We start from the raw sequence: 21,017 nt of genomic DNA, 5'->3' as shown, positions 1-21,017 counted from the left end.
ATTGCTTTCAGCGTATTTCATCTAAAAAAAGGGTTTGCTTCAGTAGTCAGACATATACCTCAACATGCTATAATTCTGATCAACTGAATGTTCCACAGTTTCTTGCTTTAACGACCAATACATAATACACAATAAACATGAAAAACTTAGAATGAATTACAAAAATCTGACCAACTAAAGAGTTTCTGAAAATCAGATATGCACTGCAGTGGAACTTGTCTGCTCTCCTCTTTACACAGAAAAGATCAAGTCAGAAACCAAGAACAGCTCACAATGCTAGATTTTACTCATTAATCTTAAAAAAATAGTTTATCCTGAAGTAGGTGGTAGAAAAAAATCGAATAAAAATGATAATCCTTTAAACTGAAAATAAAAGTAGTAAAGGAACATTTGTCCCTTGAAGGGTGTCAAACAAGTTAGTGATTCGTGTTAACCAATTCTGTATAGATCTGATCTCATGTCTCCTGAATAAATATGTCACATTCATTTCTATGTATTTTACTTCAAATACTAGCAGTCCTATTATACAGTTCTCAAATTTGCACATCACTATATCATGGTTAATAATTTAGGATGGAAGAAGTTCGTTTACTTTTCTATATATCTAATGCCCACATGTGCCCCCTGCCAGCGGATAGCTTCCCCTCAAAGGGTTTTTCTACAGATTCGAGGGATTCCCTAGGTTTAAAGAAAAATCCAAAAAAGTTTTTTAAAGGAGGGTTTAAATTCTTCCCCAAATAAGAAAGTGCTAAAGTGCAGATATGTGGGAATTCTTGAATACACAAATGCTGCTACAGTAGCTGTAGTTAAGACATGCTGTTTTTTCCTCAAAGTGCTCGGTTGATTCAGCCTGAAATCTGACATGGAGAACCCAATTGAACAGGAGTGCAGCTGGGCCAAATTTCAGCAAAATTTAATAAATGGCCAAGTTATAACAGTATTTTTAAATGCCTCTATCTGTAAGGTGCTGAATATTTGCAACCAATCTGTGCACATCCAAAACATCTTCCATTTCTCCTTTTGACAAATACATTCTGTAAAAATTCACAAATATTCCACAGACCTGCTCTACTGGTAAGAAAGTTCATTTTCATTGTGATCCTGACATTACTATCTAAATTATTCACAGAAGCAACAGGTAAATTCACAAAGCATAGTCAGAACTCAGCAACAATTGAAAATGAAGACTTCAGCATCTTGGATAGCTCTGTAGTCATGATGCATGACATGTCCACTACTAGAGCTATACAGGTCAATGATGCAAGCCTAGAACTATTTGCCAGTAAGCAGAAGTTGTGCTGGCATTTCATCAACATGGGTTGCCCTGTAAAAGCACAACAGGTGGGCCCAGTCAGCACTACGCCAGCCTGGCATAACAAATCTTGCTGTATGGAGATGGACAAAGCAAAACTGAAACGCTGCAAATCAAGTGGACAACACTTCCATTTATACTAGAAAGCTGCAAAGAACTTACAAAAGGTGGCTGCAAGAATGACTGCCCAGGGAAAAGCTCCAGTAGATCCAAGCCAGTATTTTATCATTTGGAACAGTCAGTTACGGCGTATTTTGGTTAAAATTGTCACAATCTTGGGAAAAAGTAACTCTTGCATTTTCCTATCACTGTTCCACCTCTCTTTTAAATGGTCCTTATTCCCATCATTCATGAAGATTTTGATCCTTGTATAATCATTTGACACATACACCCCTCGGATGCACCCCTTAAACAGGGGGTTTGAGTGTGTCAGCAAAGCTGAGAGCAGTGTCATAAGGAGTTTATTCTCTGTTCAGAGGCTCTGTCCGGAGAATCAACTCCTAGCAGAATAACTCAAGGCAGAATGGTTGCAGCTGAGACACCAGACTAAGATCCACCCATCTCTATCAGGGATCAAGAGCCACATCAGCAGAAGAGAACAGACAGTTCCAATGGTGATGAGGCAGGGGGGCTTTCTCCCCACCCCCGTTCTTCTTAAGGTGTACAGGCTCTTTTCTGGGGTAAAACCCACAGTTGTTCATAGAAAAATATAGGAAGACAAGCCAAGGAATGCTGAGAAAGATCAACAGGCTTGGTCAATGGAGTCTGAAGAAAATAATTGACCAATCAGAAATTCACAAAGGGCAACAGGCCACAACACCTGGCATCCAACTGGGTCAGTGAGTAGTACCTGAAGGCTGTCAGTCAGCATGATTTCGTTCAGGGAGGGCCAGGCCTCTATTGCCTAACTATAGTGTGGTAAAAAAATGGGGGGAACTGGAGAGGTGGATGTTGATCTGTGGAGATGATTGTTTCCTGGCTCTTAGATATGATCTGATGAGGGAGAGAAAGAGCAAAGCAACTTATCTGGAAGATGTGATGTGATTTTTTATGGTAAAATTAAAAATAATAGAGACTGAGTTGATCTATGATCTGATGCAGACTTCAGAGGGAGTATGTTTTAAAAAACTAGGGATCTATGCAGACCTTGGCTTTTTAAAAAAAAGCAAGAATACTTTATCTAGAAATATGGTGGGGGTGCTTTGTTATTCTGCTGTAATCAAGGGTGTGTGTGTGTATCCTAGGATATAATTAGTTTCCTTCTAGATGTAGTACACAAAGCCTGCAAAGCTAAGTACACCTACTACTAAGTAAACTTCAGTGAGCTCAATTGGACTTCAGAGTCCAAAAAATGCTTAGGATTGTACTGCCTCCCCTACCTCCATTAGACTGCCTCTTTTCTCTGCCTCTTTATTTGCTTTTTAACATCCAGCCTGATGAAGAATTATGAAGAGCTTGAAAGCCTGCATACCATGCTGTATTATGTTGATTATTATTAACAATATCAGTATAGCGTGGCTTTGGTTATGTTTTTTGAATATTTTTAAATACAATATTTTAAAATTATATCACACACTCAAATCTGAACCCTTTTCTATGCACTCCTTTTGTTTTATTCAAGAACTCATATTTCTAAAGCATGTCTGAGGGCCTTTATTGTAATATAGTATTTGGAAATAGTAAAGTGGCAGTCCAAAAAGCCCATGAAAATGAGCCCAAGTTTCAAACAAAGACAGGGATCATAACCTAAAATCCTTAACATTTGGAGATTTGTGCTGTGGCTCAGATTTTAAGGGCTGTTCCCTCTCCCCAGCATCTCTTTGACTTGTCAAGCCAGTCATATAGTTATTTACTTGGAAGTAAACTAAATTCAATAGGTTTTGTTCTCAAGTAAGCATGCATTGAATTGCAGTCTGGAGCTTTTTATTAACAATGCTTATTACTATTATATGTAGAAAAAAAATTAAGTACAAAATTGCGAGAGAAGCCTAACTGGGTTGGATGAATGGTATTACCAAGTGGTTGGAGGAAGGGGTATGGGCAGAGGTGGTTTGAAGGGGTTGTGGAGGCCAAACTATTTCCCCCTAAGAGAATCAAGTATAACAGGACACAAGCCTACTGAAGCAAGGCAAGAGACTCTTAAGTTCATTTAGATGTTATCTGTTAAGACACTGATAGGGCTTGCAGTGTGGCACTCTTCCCCACCCCCACCTTTTCAAGAGCCAAAGTTGCCATGGGGGGGGGGAGATGACAAGTCGCAGTATTTAAAAATGTCTTTACAGTGGCAGCAATGTATGTCAAGTTTCATTCCTGAGTGTTCTTAGTGTTGCCAAGGAGAAGGATGGGGACAAAATCAGAGTTAATTTGCTTTGGCTCCACCCACTGTTTGCTGCCTTGCCCTGCACTACTAGCTTCACTGGGCACCAACCCCCACTGGCAAAATATATTGACAAGGCTTCACTGGGAAAGCTATACCCAATTGTTGATAACTACTTCAAGAGGAATGAATTCAAACTGAAACAAGTGCAAAAAGGCAACTAAAAAGAACACAGAAATTGAACACCCCTTTCAAGAGAGGTCTGCTTAGTTTTACCAGTGCTGTAGTGAAAAACTATATAAATTTGCACTACAAATGGAGTAAAGGAGGGAGCATTAAAATGGCTCATGAAAATTATTTCATTTGAAAGAGATCACAGCCAAGCCACAAAGTCTTTATGAAACCACAGCCCCTGCTTTGGGGGGGGGGGGGTGCTGCTGCAACTTACTCATGTAATTTTGGCAATGGTAGTAATTATGTTTCCCAGTTCTGGCAGCATTCCCACCACCACCTTTTTCTTTACCCAAAAGATGCCAGTATGTCCTCATTCTGCTCTTCCTTGAGACATAATTATATAATCAAATCTCACGGCTTCAGCTTTGCAACCTGCAAACAAGGTAGCAAGGTGAGGCTCATTTTGCTGCTGCTGCAGCAGAAATTTTACTGAGTTTGATTGTATTGGTTTTATACTGTGTGTTATGATTATTCTGAACTGCTTTGAACATGCTTTTTTAGGAAGCTTGAGTATAAATGTTTAAACAACCACCTCCCATAGGCCCATAAAAGCCATTCATTTCAGCATATAATCCTAAAGGATACAGGGGAACTATGACAATGTTGGGGTGTTGGTGGAAAAAAACCACAAACCACCAAAAAAATCTGAGTAAATCTCAGATTCTCTGTGTGCAGATTCTCTGATGCTATTCTAAAGCTTTAAAAGCCTCCAACAATCACTTTAGGAATAGAGTGAACTTTCTAGTGCTTTGCGAGGCAATTTTGTAAACAAATCTTTCGCTGCAGTCACTGTAAAGGTAGGGCTTCTGTTCAAGGTATATCTTCTAATATTCTCCGAGGTACACCTTTTTTCTTATTTAAAGCACATAAAACTTTTCTCCCATATGGATGTTCTGATGAAACACCAGACTGCCTTTATTCCTGAATGTTTTCCTCTACATTCTTCACTGGGGTGTTTCTCCTACCTGAATTCCCCAAAGATTTTCTCTTTGCACCGTTTTTCTGAACTCTTTGTGAAGGATGAAGTTCGACTGAAGGCTTATAAAAGGAATTAAGGTTTCCTCCCTTTCCTGTCGCTAGAGTTAGGGACCTAACCCTTCCATCCCCTAGAGAGGTTATCTTTCTCTTGACCATCATTGGAATCTGGAAGACATCAATTTTCCAAATGTGCTTTCCTTCTGCTCTGTCTCTTCACCTTCTCCAGTCCTGAGGAAGACAAGACAGAAGTAGAAGGGACCACTTGAGGGGGGGGGGCAACTCCTGATGAATCTGTACATCTGGCTCTTGTATGAGAGCCAACTGTGGCAGAGCAGGCAAGGATCTTCCCCTGGAGATCCTGAAGTGATAGAAGCCTTGGGTGTATCAGGGACCATACAGGGCTTCTATCACTTCAATGAATCTTCTTTTTCCTCCTCAACACTAAGGCTGGGTTGCGGTAGGTCCTGACATATTGTGCAAATTATGGATCAATGTAATTATGGTTAGTTTGTGAATCTAGGATCTGGTCATTCAAATTCTTGATTTATCTTGGCAGGGGTCCCCAACCTTTTTAAGACTTTGGGCATCTTTGGAATTCTGACACAGGGTGGTGGCGCAGCCACAAAATGGCTGCCATAGCTTACCTTCAGTCACACAGTGAAGATCCTTGTGCTGTGGTGGCAACTTTTGCCAAAGCAATTTTTAAAAAAAAAAAATCTGCACAGCCAATCAAATCTCCAATGGCCAATCAGAATCCCTGCTGGGCAAAAGCCTCACCAGGCCGCACCCACTTTCTACAAATACTTGGTGGGCACCAGGAAAGGAGTCAGTGGGTGCTAAGGCACCCACAAGTACCATGTTGGGGACTCCTGATCCTAACAAATACTGGTTTCAGTGCCTCTGCCTTCTCCCATGCTTCCCTTATGTAGACCCATCTAGTATCCCAGTCAACACTGCAGTGCCCAACAAAACCAACCTCCCACTATTGGCTTACCTGCATCCCAGAAAGTATATAAAAAATAGGGATGTATTACTACAAACATCCTCTACCAAGCCTCTTTCAGTGTCCAACAGCATGTACAGGGCTCTCCAATAACATTTCACATGGCCACAAACTGTGTCCATTAGCATCTGGGATTCCCTACTCCACCTTGAGCTAGAGAGGCAAATGAGGCAGTGTCTTCCCAGAGTGAAGACAGTTCAAGCAAAAATCCTCCAACAGATACATGGAGAATAGATTCAGAATTGCTGTGACAGTCCAAGGGAGTCTCAATAACTTCCTCAAACCATCCCCCGGCCCCTGTAAGTGCTTCATTGTTTACTTAGGAGGCAGCCCAAATTCTTCTGTACATAAGGTTAATGGTGTTTATATGATACACATGAACACAAATTGAGATCCTTAAGGTTGGGAAGGCATGGCTTTGGTTTGGGCATGAGAAGCTTCAGCAGTGGTGCTATCCTTGTTATGCCAAAGGTCAATGGCACAATTCAGTCTGGTTTGAAATACTTTAACCCAACTAGTTTGCTCTGCTTGCACTAAATCCTGTTGTGCACACTTGGGTGAATAGAAGTTAAGACTTGAAAAAGATGTTAGGTAGCTGCTTTAAGGAAGTCCTGGTCTACAACTCATAGTCAGTAACAAAATAACTAAGCTCTGGCTGAAGAACCAAACTGAAATATAAAATATCCTTTTGTATATTTATCCACACTATTGCAGAATTTTCAATTAACTCACACCATAGATGGATGAATTGGATCCAACCCATTGTTAACACAAACAATGTTTGAAATGCCTTCCACCACTGGAAACACAGGTTAGGTATGCCAGAAAGCATATTATTTTCTACAGATCTGTGTTATGTAGGAAAAAGAACAAGAAAAGTAGCCTATTCTGTGTCAACAGCAAGGTTCTTCCTTAACCTGCTGCTGTAACATTATTTGCTGCTCTTGCTTTTATTCAAGGGCACAGCTTCCTCAATTACAATTTTTGCTTTTAAGATGAGAAATTCCCAAATGCTTCCTTGTAAAGAAACAGCCAATTACTTAATTTGTTTTCTTCTTCTGCAAGGAAAATAGTGTAAATGATTTTCAGAATACTTGATTAAATATCGCTTGGCTAAAACGTCTTGTCCAGATAAGCAAGCTTCAAGGTATTGAGAAAATGACACCCTTTCCATTCATACCTCACTTAATCACAGAGCAACAAAAATTGTTCCTTTGATCGCAAGACTAAAGAGATGCAGATTACAGGTCTAGGGGAACGTCCAAACCCAGAGTTAGAGAGTCTAAATGGCACCAAAATTATGGAACTTTCTCTCCAGGAATATTCATCTGTGCCATTCTGCCAGTGAGCAAATACTTTGTTGTTTGTCAATGACCCATGTCCATTTTAATTGCTGTTAACTGTGTTTTTACTTATTTGGCTTTATGATCTTTTTGTATGATGTTCTGTTTTCATTGTTGACCACCTTGATAGCTCTGACTGGGCAGAAAGGTGGGATATAAATTTTTTAAATAAAAAAATGCCACATGCAGACAATACTAGTGTTATCTTTTTTGTACTTTATTATTCAGGAATTTTCCACATTTCAAATCAAATTTCTGCCCTTTATTTTGTTGCTTTTTTATTATATGTCATTGGATCATCGGAGCTTCATTTCTCAAGTCAACATCAATAGCATCATGTAGCAATAACTTGCTCAAAACATGTTGCCCAGCTAGAAGTTCAGGGCCAAATCAAACATCTTGACAAGAAATGGCAGAAAATACAATAGGCTTTATTTTCCCCCTAAGAGGTCACAAATAGTATATAGAAAAAGTAAGGTTCAAAGAATTACTGGGGAGTAATTACTATTTCCAAGTAGACAAAACTGGGCACTCCCAGCACAAGCAATGCTTTTCTGATATACTTGCTAGGATGAAGATGGACAGGCATGTGTGGCCGTGCACTCGCAGTTCCTCTTTTTCTGCGGCACAGACAAAGCAAGCAGTAAATTCAATCTCTGACCTGCCCTCAACCTCTGACTTCCTTGCATCAGATACCAAAACAGAAGGATCCCAAATATATTTATTTCCTGCAACACGTGAATGGGATACACAGAAGTAATAAGTGCTCTTTAAGATAAACATTTCTTAATGAAAGAGTGTACAAGTCTCCAAGTCGGACAATTCTTCTTTCTATTTGATGAAGATCAAGTCTGACTGAAAAACAGCACACTCTTTTAAGAACTTCAGGTATCGCTTAGACTAGTGCCACCCTGAGGTTATCCCACTATGCAGAACTACTAGAAAAATGCAGACCTTCCTGCTAAATGACTGAAACATAATATATTATTGGTCTAGTGGCAGACACTTTGAAATGTCACAGGACTGTGTGTTGAAAGAGAAACAGGCTGTAGCAACGCACAGATTGAGAAGACACATGATTAAAAGAGCCAGTGCCCTTCCGTGGATAGCACTACAGAGTTCTATTATACAGTCATGTTATTCTGGCCATGTTACTACCGTTCCCCCTCAACAACTCCCTTTGCAAGATCAAAATAGCAGTTGTCTACTTCATCGGATACTGTACATGAAGGCATACACACAATGAGCATTGTAAAACATTTTGCAAATTAAAAGGGCTCTATGAATAAGTTCAGGGTTGGGAAGCCATGACCTTCATAGTGACATCCTTGGCTTCACAGCACATTTGGTCAAATACTGTTGACTGATCAACCAGCATGGCAAACCTAACTTGTATTCATTACCTATGTGATATTGACTGCAATGGAGGAGGCTTGGCATATAAAGTCAACATCTTTCATAATGAGAGAGTATACAAGTTGTTATCCTGGAGAATTCTGGAGGCTGAGGTTCAGAACAGGTGCAGTTGTCCTGGAATTAATCCAGTATATCCATTTCAACTCTAAACTTTTTTCAAATTATGAATGATTATGGCAAGTGGAAAGCTTTACTTCATCCTACCAGGTATAGTAAAATATGCAGCCAAACATTTCATTCAAGCAGCCCTCTTCCAAATAGCTTTCTGAACATGCCTCCAAATCCTTGGTTCAAGAACTGTTCATTCTATTGCTTCTTTCCAGCCCACAGGAGCTCTTTCCATAGAAAATTGGGAGAGGGGGAAACAAGACTGAGAACAAACAATAAATATTATTTCTGCAATTGAAATTTTGTGCCTTTTCCCTATTTCTCTGCCAAAACCATATATAGTGTTTGGTGATTTTAGGAAATCAAGAGAAAAGGGGGAAAGCATACTTTCAGTTCTTCATTCTCACTGAAGTTGTAACTGAGTAATGACTCCCTCTAGCTAGGACTTTAAGTATTGTTGCCTTGAAGATTAAAAAAACTCTTCAGTAAGGAGTGCTTAGCTCAAAAACACATTCTGATAAACAAGGGGCAACACAGCAGTTTGGTTTAGTGGCCATGCATGAATATTGTGCCTCATTCCCTGTAAAGAGGCAATCCCATGATTTATAGCCCAATCACTGATAAGTTTACTCAGAAGTCTCACAGTTCAATTAGTCTTACTCTCAAGTAAGAATGGGCAGGACTGCAGTCTTGAAACATAAGAGAAAACAAAAAGGCTCCGTACCAACACCTGCTATAAGAAAACTGCACGAATTTCACAAAACAAGAGCTGTTCATGTCAACAGATCAGAAATTCAAAGGGACAGTAAACAAAACTGCCCTAGATACATAGCGTTATGTATTAATATATGAAGACCTGTTCCTACAATGTATAAGAACTGCAATATTGTTGTACAGTTATTTTAACTCCTTATCCACCAACTCTAATTTTCCTATTTTAACTAGGCCACCTCCAAGTACAGAAAACTAAGAACTTACAAAGATAAAGTGTTTCCTGTTTATTTTGAGAATCTTGAACACTCTCCTATCTTATTATGATATTAAGCAATCTAAAAAAAACTTAAGATTTCAGGCCAGTTTATAGCAGAATATTAAATCGTACATTTTTCCATGTGATCAATTCAGGAACTCCAAAGCTTAAGTAATTTTTTCACTAAGAGTTTAATTTACCACTTAATACATGACCAAACTACTAATATGAAGTGCCTACTTATTGTATTTGGGGGGAGGGTCCTGTGCACTAAGGCAGTTTCATGTATGTTCAGTTCACACACAACAGCCTTGTGAAGTAGGCCAGTATTATCATCCCCAAACGACAGATGTCAGTCTGAAGCTGAAAGAGAAAGTAGTTTCCCTGAGACTACCTTGTGATTTTTGTAACTGTGATGAGATCTGAAGTGGAAGGCCTCCTGGATCGTAGTTCTTTCTTACAGTCACTATGCTACACCAGCTTTTCCCTCACTTCTGCATCCTGCCTGTGGTGTACCAGTCTGGATAAATGACAATGAGACTCAGTGGGGGAGCCAATATATTAAAGGTCACTACTTGGTTTGGAAAGTAAGAGGGGGGTCTAGAGATCAGCCTCTGCTCCTTTATTTATTTAACACCTTTCCCCCTACCTTCTCCATCCCACAGCAACTCGACAATCCCGGAAGAGGCATTGCCAGGGTCAGAGGACCTCACCTCTAAAAAGAGCTACTAGGCTGTAGTAAGCAGAGGCCCTTGCTAGTGGAAAAGGAAGGAATGGCAATTTTGCCCAATCCCTAGAAATGTAAGATTTTCAAAAAAAAAAAAAAAAAGGGGGGGGGGAAAAGGAAAAGTCCCCTTCTGGAGCGAGGGGAGAATGGAAATCTGGGGGTTAATTGAAAATACTGCAAAATTTACTTTCCTATCAAACCTAAGCTTATTTTCCTTAAGAATATATACATGGGAATGGCTAGATTCAAGTCCATTAGCACCTTAGAGACCAAAAAGATTTTTTAGGTATGGGGGGATTTTTTGAGTATAAGCTTTGGAGAGTTAAAGCTCCCCTCGCCACATATCTGATGAAGGGAGCTTTGACTCTTGAAAGCTTATACCCAAAAAATCTCGGTCTCTAAGGTGCTACTGGACTCAAATCTAGCTGTTCTACTGCAGACTCTGAACCTAGTATACACAGGAATGATCATGAGACTATGCAGGATCAGCCATGGTTAATACTTGGTGGAGAGACCACCAAGGGAGAGGAGGGTTGCTTCACAAAGGAAGGCAATGGCAAACTGCTCATCTCTTACCTTGAAAACCCCATGGTGGGGTCACCATAAGCGGGTCGCAGTGACATCTCACTTTACCTTTATCTTTAATAAACAATTTTCATGGTACACATGCTGCTCACTCCTCAGCCAGCAGCATCTTTTCAGGGATCATAAAGGGCTGCTGGAAGATGGGAGGGAAGATCCACAAACTCAGGGTATGAGTTAATTTTAAAATAAAATCGCTTAATATTTCTCTAGTAGGAAACAGATAGCAAACTAACACCCATTACACTTTCATTGCACAGCTATGCCAAGTTTTTAATTTTGTCTTTTTCATTATAGTATTAAAAGAATACCGTCAAAGCATTATACAATTGTCCTATAACAGCACTACAGACCTTATTAAACCTTGCTCTGCTCCTACCACTTAGCTCTTCATCAATATATAACCTTCCCTCCCTGCCTCAACATATGAATTTGTAAGTTAATATGACTCATTCATTGGCATCACTTCAAATTACCCTGAAACTATCAGAGGCCTTCTAAACTAGCTGAGGAATTTACTGACACATGCATTATCATGCTGACTTCAGAGAACAATTCACCAATATTAACCTAAACAAAAAAAACCTAAGTTACAGTCTGAATTTGCCTTCTAAGCACAACTGGTTGTTATAATACTATTCATTCATTCAGTGAAATATCTCATTGTCTTTTAAGAGTCTGAAAATGTGACAGGACAACAAATTAAATCTGTGGCCTCTTTAAAGTTTTAGAACAAATGCTATCCAACTCCTCCTGGTTCTTTCCTTGGGACCAATGCAGTTCATGACACTGAACTGAAGAACAAAACAGATGAAACTGAGGAGAGTGACTAAAGCGGTAGACATTATTATTTACTTTATTTATAATCCATCTTTCTTGTTCAATTGCAAAGCAGATTACAGGATATAAACCAGTACAATCATACAGTTTAAGACAACCACTGAACAATGCAACAGGAGTAACAGAATTAGAAAACTATGTGATCAACAAACTAAAACAAGGTATAGTAGAAACAATAAAGAAAGTGTATTACAAGGTATAAAGCAATGCATTAAAAGCAGGTGATACAATAAAAGTAGAAATGCACTACAATCCTAATCCATTCTAAAGGTGCCCTTCTGGATTGTCCCATCAACAATATAGCTATTTCTCAAATGTGACCCCCATCTGCAGATATCTCAATCTGTGGATCAGAGCCACATTGATGCTAAACTGATGTTTCTGCAAACTTGGGGGACCCTCCCAAGCTTGCAGAAAAACCTGAAGTCTTAAATACATGGGGGGGGTTTAAACCCCCCCCCAATAAACAAGCATTCTCTGCACAAGTACAGAGAACGCACCTACCTCCAGCATGATCATTGGTGGCAGCAGCAGAGCCTGGGAGCTGTGCAGAGCCCGGGAACCGCAGCAGAGGAAGTGAGGGGAATGGGATTTCCCTCCACGAGTCTCGCAGGCCCACACTTGTATATTCTAATCACAAAGTTGGCCAAATTGAGGATACTTAAATCCAGAGACTGGACCTGTGAAGGGCCAAGACAGATCTTTCCACAAACCTGAAAAACACCCCAGATTTGCAGAAAAATCTGAAATCTAAAAACAAAAAACAAACGGGGGTTATAAAACCCCAAAATCACAAAAGGAGTGATTGTAGCTTTAACAAATGGATGCCTTCAGTCACATTTTCAAGGTAAGCACAACACACTTGGTTTCTGTCAGTAAAAGGCAGGGAAAAGGGACAGAGCTCTTTTCAGGACTGCTTTGGTCTTTGAGGGAGGACCCATCTGGGCAACTTGATACTACACGACTTAAATGACTCACATAGGTCTGGCTGCTTGCTAATGCTATACACCACCCACCCCACAAAAGCCAGCGTGGTGGAGTGGTTAGAGTATCAGACTAGGATGTTGAATTCCTATTCTACCCTGGACACTCATTGAGTGACATTGGGCCAGTTACCCATTTTCCGCCTAACTTACCTAATATAGGCAGGACCAAGATTAAGAGCACCTGGACACCTGGGCTAATGGCCTCCCTTTTGCTCCATCTGGGCCGGCCAGCCCTCTGATTGAAAAACTGAGCCTGACCTACCCAAGCCACGCAAAAGGCAGGATAAATGGTGCCCAGTCAGCCAAGGGGAGACTCAGCCAGAGCCCCACGCGAGAGGTGAGACAGGGGAGGTGGTGGCACCTGGCTCAGCCCACACAAAGCAGGCACTTATGCCCAAGTCCGCTGAGACACAAACAAGGCAAGGCAGATGGCAGCACCCAGCCCAGAAAAACCCAGAACAAGTTGAGAGAGATGGCATCCAGCCAATCAGGGGAGATAGAGCCCGACTCACCAGAGCTCTGCATGAGAGGCTCCGCCCATGCAAGGTGAGGCAGATGGTGGCACCCTGCCTAGCTGAACCCAGCACAAGGTAAGGCAAGGCAGATGGCAGTGTCCGGCCCTTGGCCAAATCCTGAGCAAGGCAAAGCAGATGGCAATGTCCAGCCTGACCAACTTCCTTGTGAGGCAAGGCAGATGGCAGTGCCTGGCCTCGCTTGTGCAAGGTAAGGCAGGGATGAGGGCAACACCCAGCCGAGGCCCATACAAGGTGAGGCAGGGGGCAGTGCCTGGCCAAGCCCCCCACCATGGTGAGGGAGACATATATCAGTTTCTGTTGTGGCCTATTTATCACATTACTGAGCCTCTGGATGTATGCTATCACTTGTCGTTAATGTTACGGGCTGGTTTTAACCATTGTTTAATAGTTTTATTGTGTTTTATTATATAATTTATATTTATGTGAGTCACCCTAAGCCCAGCTTTGGCTGGGAAGGGTGGATTATAAATTTAATTAAATAAATAAATCCTACTAATCTATAGTGTCAGAGGAGGCAAAAAACAATGAGACCCATTTGTAAACCGCCTATCTAACCCAGCATTTCAATTCCAACAGTGGCCAAATATCTGGCAATCTCATTTAAATGGCTCTGGGAACTCACAAGCAGGGTATGAAGGCAAAAGTCCTGCCCTGTTTACTGGTATTCAGGAGCGTACTTTGCCGGAATAGGACGTTTGCTATCATTTGCTATCATGTTGATTAGGCTTATATTCCATGATTTCTCTGCTCCCTTTTAAAGGGATTTAAGCAAAGCATTCCATCTGTTAATTACCCAATGAAAGTACTTTCTTCTGACTGCACTGAACCTACTGTTGATCAGCTTCAATATGTGACCCAAATTGAAAATCCGTAGAGAGGGGGGATCCTGTTATTTCCTGTGTTCATAATTATGTAAGCCTTTTTATCATGTCACTCCCTTGCTAGATGTTTGACACAACACAGAATTCTAAAAGCTAAGACTTCCCAATTTTTACAAGCCATGCTGATGCTTCCTTGTTTTATGTATTTAACAGTTCTAGCCTATCAGGCTTCAGTACCTCGTTGCATTCCAGCAATATAAACTCCACTCCAGACGTTGCAGAGAGTTTAAAGTTTTATTAAGAAAGAGAACGGGTTCAGTAGTTTATACAAACTTAAGGTTAGAATGCCGATGGGAAGGATACAGGCTAACTATATAGAGAACACACAGTAGAATTGATTACACGTAATCTTTGAAATGCAAAACATCAGGTTTCTTTCAAGCTTCTAGAGGTGCCAGGGTTCTGGCAGAATTGACACCTTGAGAACAGATAGTTGATTTACAATAGGAAGGCTTTGAAGTGGAAGTGTTACTGTCTCCGGCCTTCGTCCCCTCTTCCCAAACTGAAGGGAACTTTCCCACGAGATGGGGGGGGGAGAACACGGAGCTTGCTCATCCCGGGTCCGACTGGGTGCCCTCGCTGACATAGCCTTATTAATGCTTCCCATCAATCTGTATGGAACATGTCAAGGCAATGTCCTGTATTACCTCCAAATCAAGACTGGTGTAACATTGATTACCTTCTGATCCTTCAATAAGGAAACCAGTTTTAATGGTTTTTTTCCACATCAGCTCTTCTAGGATCTCTCATGTTGATGCTATCTGGCTCCACTGATGTTAAATTTGTTTGTTAGTTCTAAAATTTCACCTTCTCTCACCCCTAGGCAATGCTGCTCTTCAGCCACACTAGAGGAATTAAGATGTATTGATTCATAACTAAACAGAGCCTTAATACTACCTGGGAGCACACTCCAAACTTGCGGTCATGCAACACCCTTGCCTATTGTAAAGCATTATGGTTTCAAAGCATTATGGTTTCAATACAAGGCTACCAAACAAATCAATTACTTCAACAACAACAATTCCCAAATTCAGTTCCAGTGAGCAAAGGGAGCTTTTGATTTGTTTACTTTAAAAAGCACCAACACCACATGGTTAAGCACTTTGAAAGTGAGGGCAGTTTCAAAAATAGTTTATGGGGGTCGGGGTGTGTGTGAAATCAGCTTCAAAGTAAAAAGTTCCATTGCTCTTGCTCAAGTTTCTTGTATGAGCCCAACACTCCTTTGTATTCTGGTCTATGTAATCAGAACTTAGCAGAAGCTAAGAGATACTGGGCAGAACCATGTTTCTTCAGGATATAAAAAGTAATTATGTACAATGACTGGCTGTTAAGTTCAATATTCATAGTGTGCAATAATGTATTATTTGTTGCATCATTTGCATAACCCACAATCCCTTGCAGAGTGCAACAAACATGCAGCATACATACAAAATGTGAGTGAAATTTAAAGATTAGTAAATGATTAACTGTCAAAATAATCAGATTTTACGTTTTCAGAATCATAGAGTTGGAAGGGACCACCAGGGTCATCTAGTCCATCCCCCTGCACAATGCAGGACATTCAGAACTACCCCCCACACCCCCAGTGACCCATACTCCATGCCCAGAAGATGGCCAAAATGCCTTCCCTCTCATGATCTGCCTAAGGTCATAGAATCAGCATTGCTGACAGATGGTCATCTAGCCTCTTCTTAAAAACCTCCACGGAAGGAGAGCTGTTAAGAACCAAAACAAATTTGCTGCTCAAGAATTAAAACAAGTAATTTCCTGCAAGCATATTCTAAGAGTTTAGGATCTACATGAAACTCATAGAATTATATTCTATTCTTACTGTACAATTAAGGTACCGTATTTTCCGGCGTATAAGACGACTGGGCGTATAAGACGACCCCCAACTTTTCAAGCTAAAATATAGAGTTTGGGATATACTCGCCGTATAAGACTACCCTCTCCCATAATACTAGAAGGCGGGGCCATCTGCTCAAGCTGGAGGGGGAGAGATTCAAAACAGAAGTTGTTGTGTTTTTTTCACACAACGCACAGTTAAATGGTGGCCAGGTTCTGAGCCGAGAGCGAGGCGAGTGGGTAGAAGCGCCCGAAGAGAAACCGAGGCACGCTGGGAAGTGTAGTTCGCGCTCTGCCCCGGCCGGGTTCTGAGCCCAGAGCGAGGCGAGTGGGTAGAAGCGCCCGTAGAGAAACTGCCTCTAGCAGTCGCAGCCGGGCAGATGATCACCCGTGAAAATCTCCTGCCCCAAAGAGTTTCTCTGACCCCATAGGGGAGGGGCCATGGCTCAATGGCAGAGCACCCGCTCAGCGTGCAGAAGGTCCCACCCCTATGGTGTCAGAGAAACTCTTTGCGGCAGGAGATTTGCACGGGTGATCATCTGCCCGGCTGCGACTGCTAGAGGCAGTTTCTCTATGGCAGGGGTGGGGAACCTTTTTTCTGCCAAGGGCAATTTGCATATTTATCACATCATTGGGGGCCATACCAATGCCATACCAGTTGTAGATCTCCCAGCGGGGGGTGGGGGGTCGGGGGGGTCAACGCTAGGGAGGTTTTTGGGGAGAAAGAAAGAAAGAAAGAAAGAAAGAAAGAAAGAAAGAAAGAAAGAAAGAAAGAAAGAAAGAAAGAAAGAAAGAAAGAAAGAAAGAAAGAAAGAAAGAAAGAAAGAAAGGCCATTTATGCATGGGAGGTTTTGCCTTGGATTTGCTACTCTCTAGATGCACATTTTTCCCATTTGAATTCTCAAAACTCTGCATGGGATTTATTGTTGAGTTTTGAGAATTCAGATTGGGAAAATGTGCATCTAGTCTGTAGAGTGGCAAATCCAAGACAAAACCTCCCATGCATAAATGAAAGAAGGAAGGAAGGAGGGAGGGAGGGAGGGAGGGAGAAAGAGAGGGAAAGAAAGAAAGAGAGAGAGAGAGAGAGATAGAGAGAGAGAGAGAGAGAGAGAGAGAGAGAGAGAGAGAGATGGATGGGGAAGAAAGAAAAGGACAGAGAAAAAGAAAAGGACAGAGTGTGACAGACCAAGAAAGAGACAGAAAAAGAGGGAGAAAGAAAGGGAGAGAAAGGAGTGACAGAAAAAGGAAGAAAAGAGAGAAAAGCCTTCACACACACACACACACACACACACACACCTGGCGGCACGTGCAAACCCGCGCAACTGGACTTCAACTTTCCCGCCTCCCCGCCCCACCCCACCCCACCCCCAGAGTGCCTAATCAGCTCCCGGGAGCGGCTGGCTTCTTCTTCTACCCCCCCCTCACCGCCTGTCAGCTGTTGAGTGGCAAGAGGGAGGGGGGAAGAAGGGAAGAAGCCAAGCAGCTCCGGGCGGCGGAGTATCCGCACGGGAGGCGATTAGGCGACTCTGCGGGCGGGGTAGGGAGGCGGGAAGGGTGAAGCCCGGTTGCGCATGCCGCCGCGGCGTACAGGAACAGCTGAGGCAGTGAAAGGGTTTTTTGAAGTGTGCCGCGACGTTCCTGCACACTGCGGCTGTAGGGGCAGCCTTGGGGGAAGCGTCTTTCTCCCTCCCCCCACCACTTGGAAGGAACCTGGGACCTTCTGCAAGCGGGTGCGTGCGTGCGTGTGTGCAGGGGAGGGGGGGAGCCGAGAAGGAACATGGAATCCTTCCCGGTTCCCCCCCTCCCCTGCGCGCACACACACACACACAGGCACGCACCTGCTTGCAAAAGGCCCTAAGTTCCTTCCCGGTCCCCCCTCCCCGCAAACACAAAGGCACGCACCGGCTTACAAAAGGTCCCAGGTTAGTTCCCGGTTCATGCCCCTCCCCCGTACACACACAAAGGCACCCACCCGCTTGCAGAAGGTCCCAGGTTCCTTCCTACATGAACCCGGCCAGGCACACAGGGGCCCACTAAGCCGGCGGCGCAGCCAGCATGCAGGCTGGCAAGGCCCCGGAGTCTCAACCCTGTTTCAGCATTCTCCAGTCCGGCTCGGAATTCAGCACCCGCCCTCATACATCCGGCGTATAAGACGACCCCCGACTTTTGAGAGGATTTTCCGGGGTTAAAAAGTCATCTTATACGCCGGAAAATACGGTATTTTCACAAAGGACATCTTTCTAACACCACATCTTTCAATGCCAAATAGCATTAAACTGCATTAATCCAGAATCAATACTTATTTTTTGTTTTGCTAAATACATCAAATACTATGCAAAGTGTTTGGCTGCCCACACTTATTTTCACACATGAAGAAATTTAGCAGTTCTTTTGATAGCAGGGCAGCCGGGGGGGGGGGGGGGAGATATATCTTTAGAACATGGTGTTAAAAATATACCAGTTTCCCTACCTGTTTCTCACTCAAAGCTGTGATTTTGGCTTGAAGTTCATGAAGCTGCTTCTTTAAATCAGCATTCTGATTAGAAAGAAATACAAGTTTTGTTAACAGACCATAGTAAGATTTTAAACAAACGAAACATACTATAAATAACAAAACAATCCTGTAGTTGCAAGCTCATCAGACTGCTAAATCAGCTCGATATTGAAGCATACTTGAGCTGCTCACACTCAGTTTAGTTCTTTTCAATGTTTAAAGATATTGTGCTGGTTGGTGGAGTAGTCATGCTATGGTCATTTACTAAAAAGACTTAACTAACAAACATTCAAAGTGCTTTATAATATATTGAGAGCAAGAGTTTTTCTTAATTTGATAGACTGTGCTAAAGAAAAATGAAATTATTTCAAGAGATGTTTAACATAAAAGCTTTTATAGGCAGAAAAGAGCCATCCTGCCTCCAAGGGCTGCTGCCTCTCCCCCTAAATGTTAACAGGTACACGTTACAGACACCTCTCATGTCTTCCAGGCACCTCAGCATGTGTGTCTCCCATGTGTATGAAGGGGGGAGAGTATGGACTTCAAATGTTATAGTTCTAGGACGCACACAGCATTTGATATATACTCATACAAGTCTTAGAAAAGTGAACACATAAATCGATACACATTAATAATCCATACAAAACACATAACTGGAACATCCATCTCTTTTTTAGGTTTTTGTTTATATTTTTAAAAGCTACAGATTACTACAGTCCTCTTTACAACACATTATACATGATAGTTCCCCAGCAGTTAATGTGCTCTCTCATTTCTAGGAAATAGCAACTGCTCATAATGTTTACTTAATATACCATTGTGCTCTACAATCACAATAATATAGTATGAATTTGTCTAATGTATTTTGACAATACTGGTGTTATTTTTCAATGATTTATTATTTTGACATTTAATAAAGGCCCAACTCTGATATATTATACCAGATACACAACTCTGGTAAACATACAACAGAGAACATACAACAGGTGGAAATATTCTCTATCTACATTTCCAGGACTAATTTATTAAGCAGAATCTACCAGTAATAGGCAACCCTGCTTACAGGATCATCTGTGAAAAAGTTACGGGATAATGTACTTGAATGTAATCATGAATTTTCAATAGTCTTCATATAAACACAAGAGGAATGTTATGTCAGAAAGAACCAGCTGCCTCACTTACAATGCTATCATAATACAGTGAATATGCCATATTTTTCTATTTCACTTTAAAAAAATGCTCAAATCAAATGCAACCAGAAGAACTCTTTTATTCCAGCTTGAGCAGTAGCATAAGCAGATTTACCTGTGGATCCTGTTTCATTTGGGCAACCAGTTTCTAGAGAGGAAAAGGAAAAGACAGACATTACTATTTTGAACAGCTTACTAAAAGTTAATTTGTACAATGGCACTTTCATTGTGGGATTTTAAATCAGAGTTTATTGTGTTCAGAAATAACTTCAAAATCTTATATATGCATTGCTTTCCTTAAAAGTTGAGATCCTATTCTAACCACCATCATCTACATCAAGGGTCCCCACCTTTTTTGAGCCTGCAGGTACCTTTGGAATTCTGACACAGGATGTTGGGCACAACAACAAAACGGCTGCCACAGGAGGTGGAACCAACCACAAAATACCAGGGAGTGATGTTATATGTAACTCTCATAGTAATTTTTCAACATTTAAGGAAGAAGCTCAACTTGTGATAAGTGGACATGGCTACTAGATGTAGCTTGATTGAGAAGGTAGCTAGCTCCCTGAATTTAGTACCCCCAGGAACAGGCATGAGGCTGGAAATAGACTTCTTGTCCTAGCCCAAGAAGAGAAACACTTCAGCTTGTTAGAATAAGAATATCACATGGAGGGCTTCCTTGATTGTGTCAAGACCTCCCAAATTCCTCCAAAAAAACTATATTTAGCGGGTGGATTTTCCATGCTGTCAGATGCAGCCAAGGTATATAATGATGCAGGAGTGGTCCCCTGGATAGAAGATCCCATGCATGTGAGAAATGAACAAACCTCCCCCTCACCAGCTGATATAGTTCTGAGAACAAGACCTGTGAAGCCAAAAAGGTGTTACAAGGATACAATCCAAATTGCCAAGCACCCTGCTGGTTGGTGGAAAAGGTGGGAATGCATAATAAAGGGCCTTCGTTCAAGGAATCTGCAATGCATCCCCTATCGAATGGGGGCACCTGCCTGCTACAGAACAAAAAGTTGGGGGCTTCACTGTCACATGTTTGGCCAACCTAAACATGCTGCATACCCCAAAGGTCAAAAATGAGTTGCAGGTATTGATCCTTTAAGGTCCATTCATGATAGCTCTGAGTGACATGATGGCACATTGCTACGTTCCAAGTAGCAAGGGTTTCTGAACAGAAAGCCAGAAAATCAATGTCCCCTTGTTAGTTCATGTAAAACAGTGGTTCCCAAAGTGGGTAGTA

General features: G+C 41.7%; 1 protein-coding gene across 3 annotated transcripts in view; it reads right to left on the bottom strand.

Moving 5' to 3' along the window:
• The window catches only part of PHF21A (PHD finger protein 21A), a 107,096-nt gene that overhangs the window by 81,186 nt on the left and 4,893 nt on the right, over window positions 1–21,017 (bottom strand). For all 3 annotated transcript variants that reach the window (XM_056851620.1, XM_056851621.1, XM_056851622.1), the window contains exons 2-3: window positions 19,878–19,910; window positions 18,549–18,614 (exon numbers count right to left, since the gene is read on the bottom strand). In XM_056851620.1, the coding sequence (XP_056707598.1) occupies window positions 18,549–18,614; window positions 19,878–19,910 (99 nt within the window). The remainder of the gene's footprint in view (window positions 1–18,548; window positions 18,615–19,877; window positions 19,911–21,017) is intronic.

Source organism: Euleptes europaea, chromosome 6 (assembly GCF_029931775.1).
Source record: "Euleptes europaea isolate rEulEur1 chromosome 6, rEulEur1.hap1, whole genome shotgun sequence".
NCBI classification, from domain to species: Eukaryota; Metazoa; Chordata; class Lepidosauria; order Squamata; family Sphaerodactylidae; genus Euleptes; species Euleptes europaea.
The sequence above is the reverse complement of the archived record's forward strand: the minus strand, read 5'-3'. Positions and strand labels throughout refer to the sequence as shown.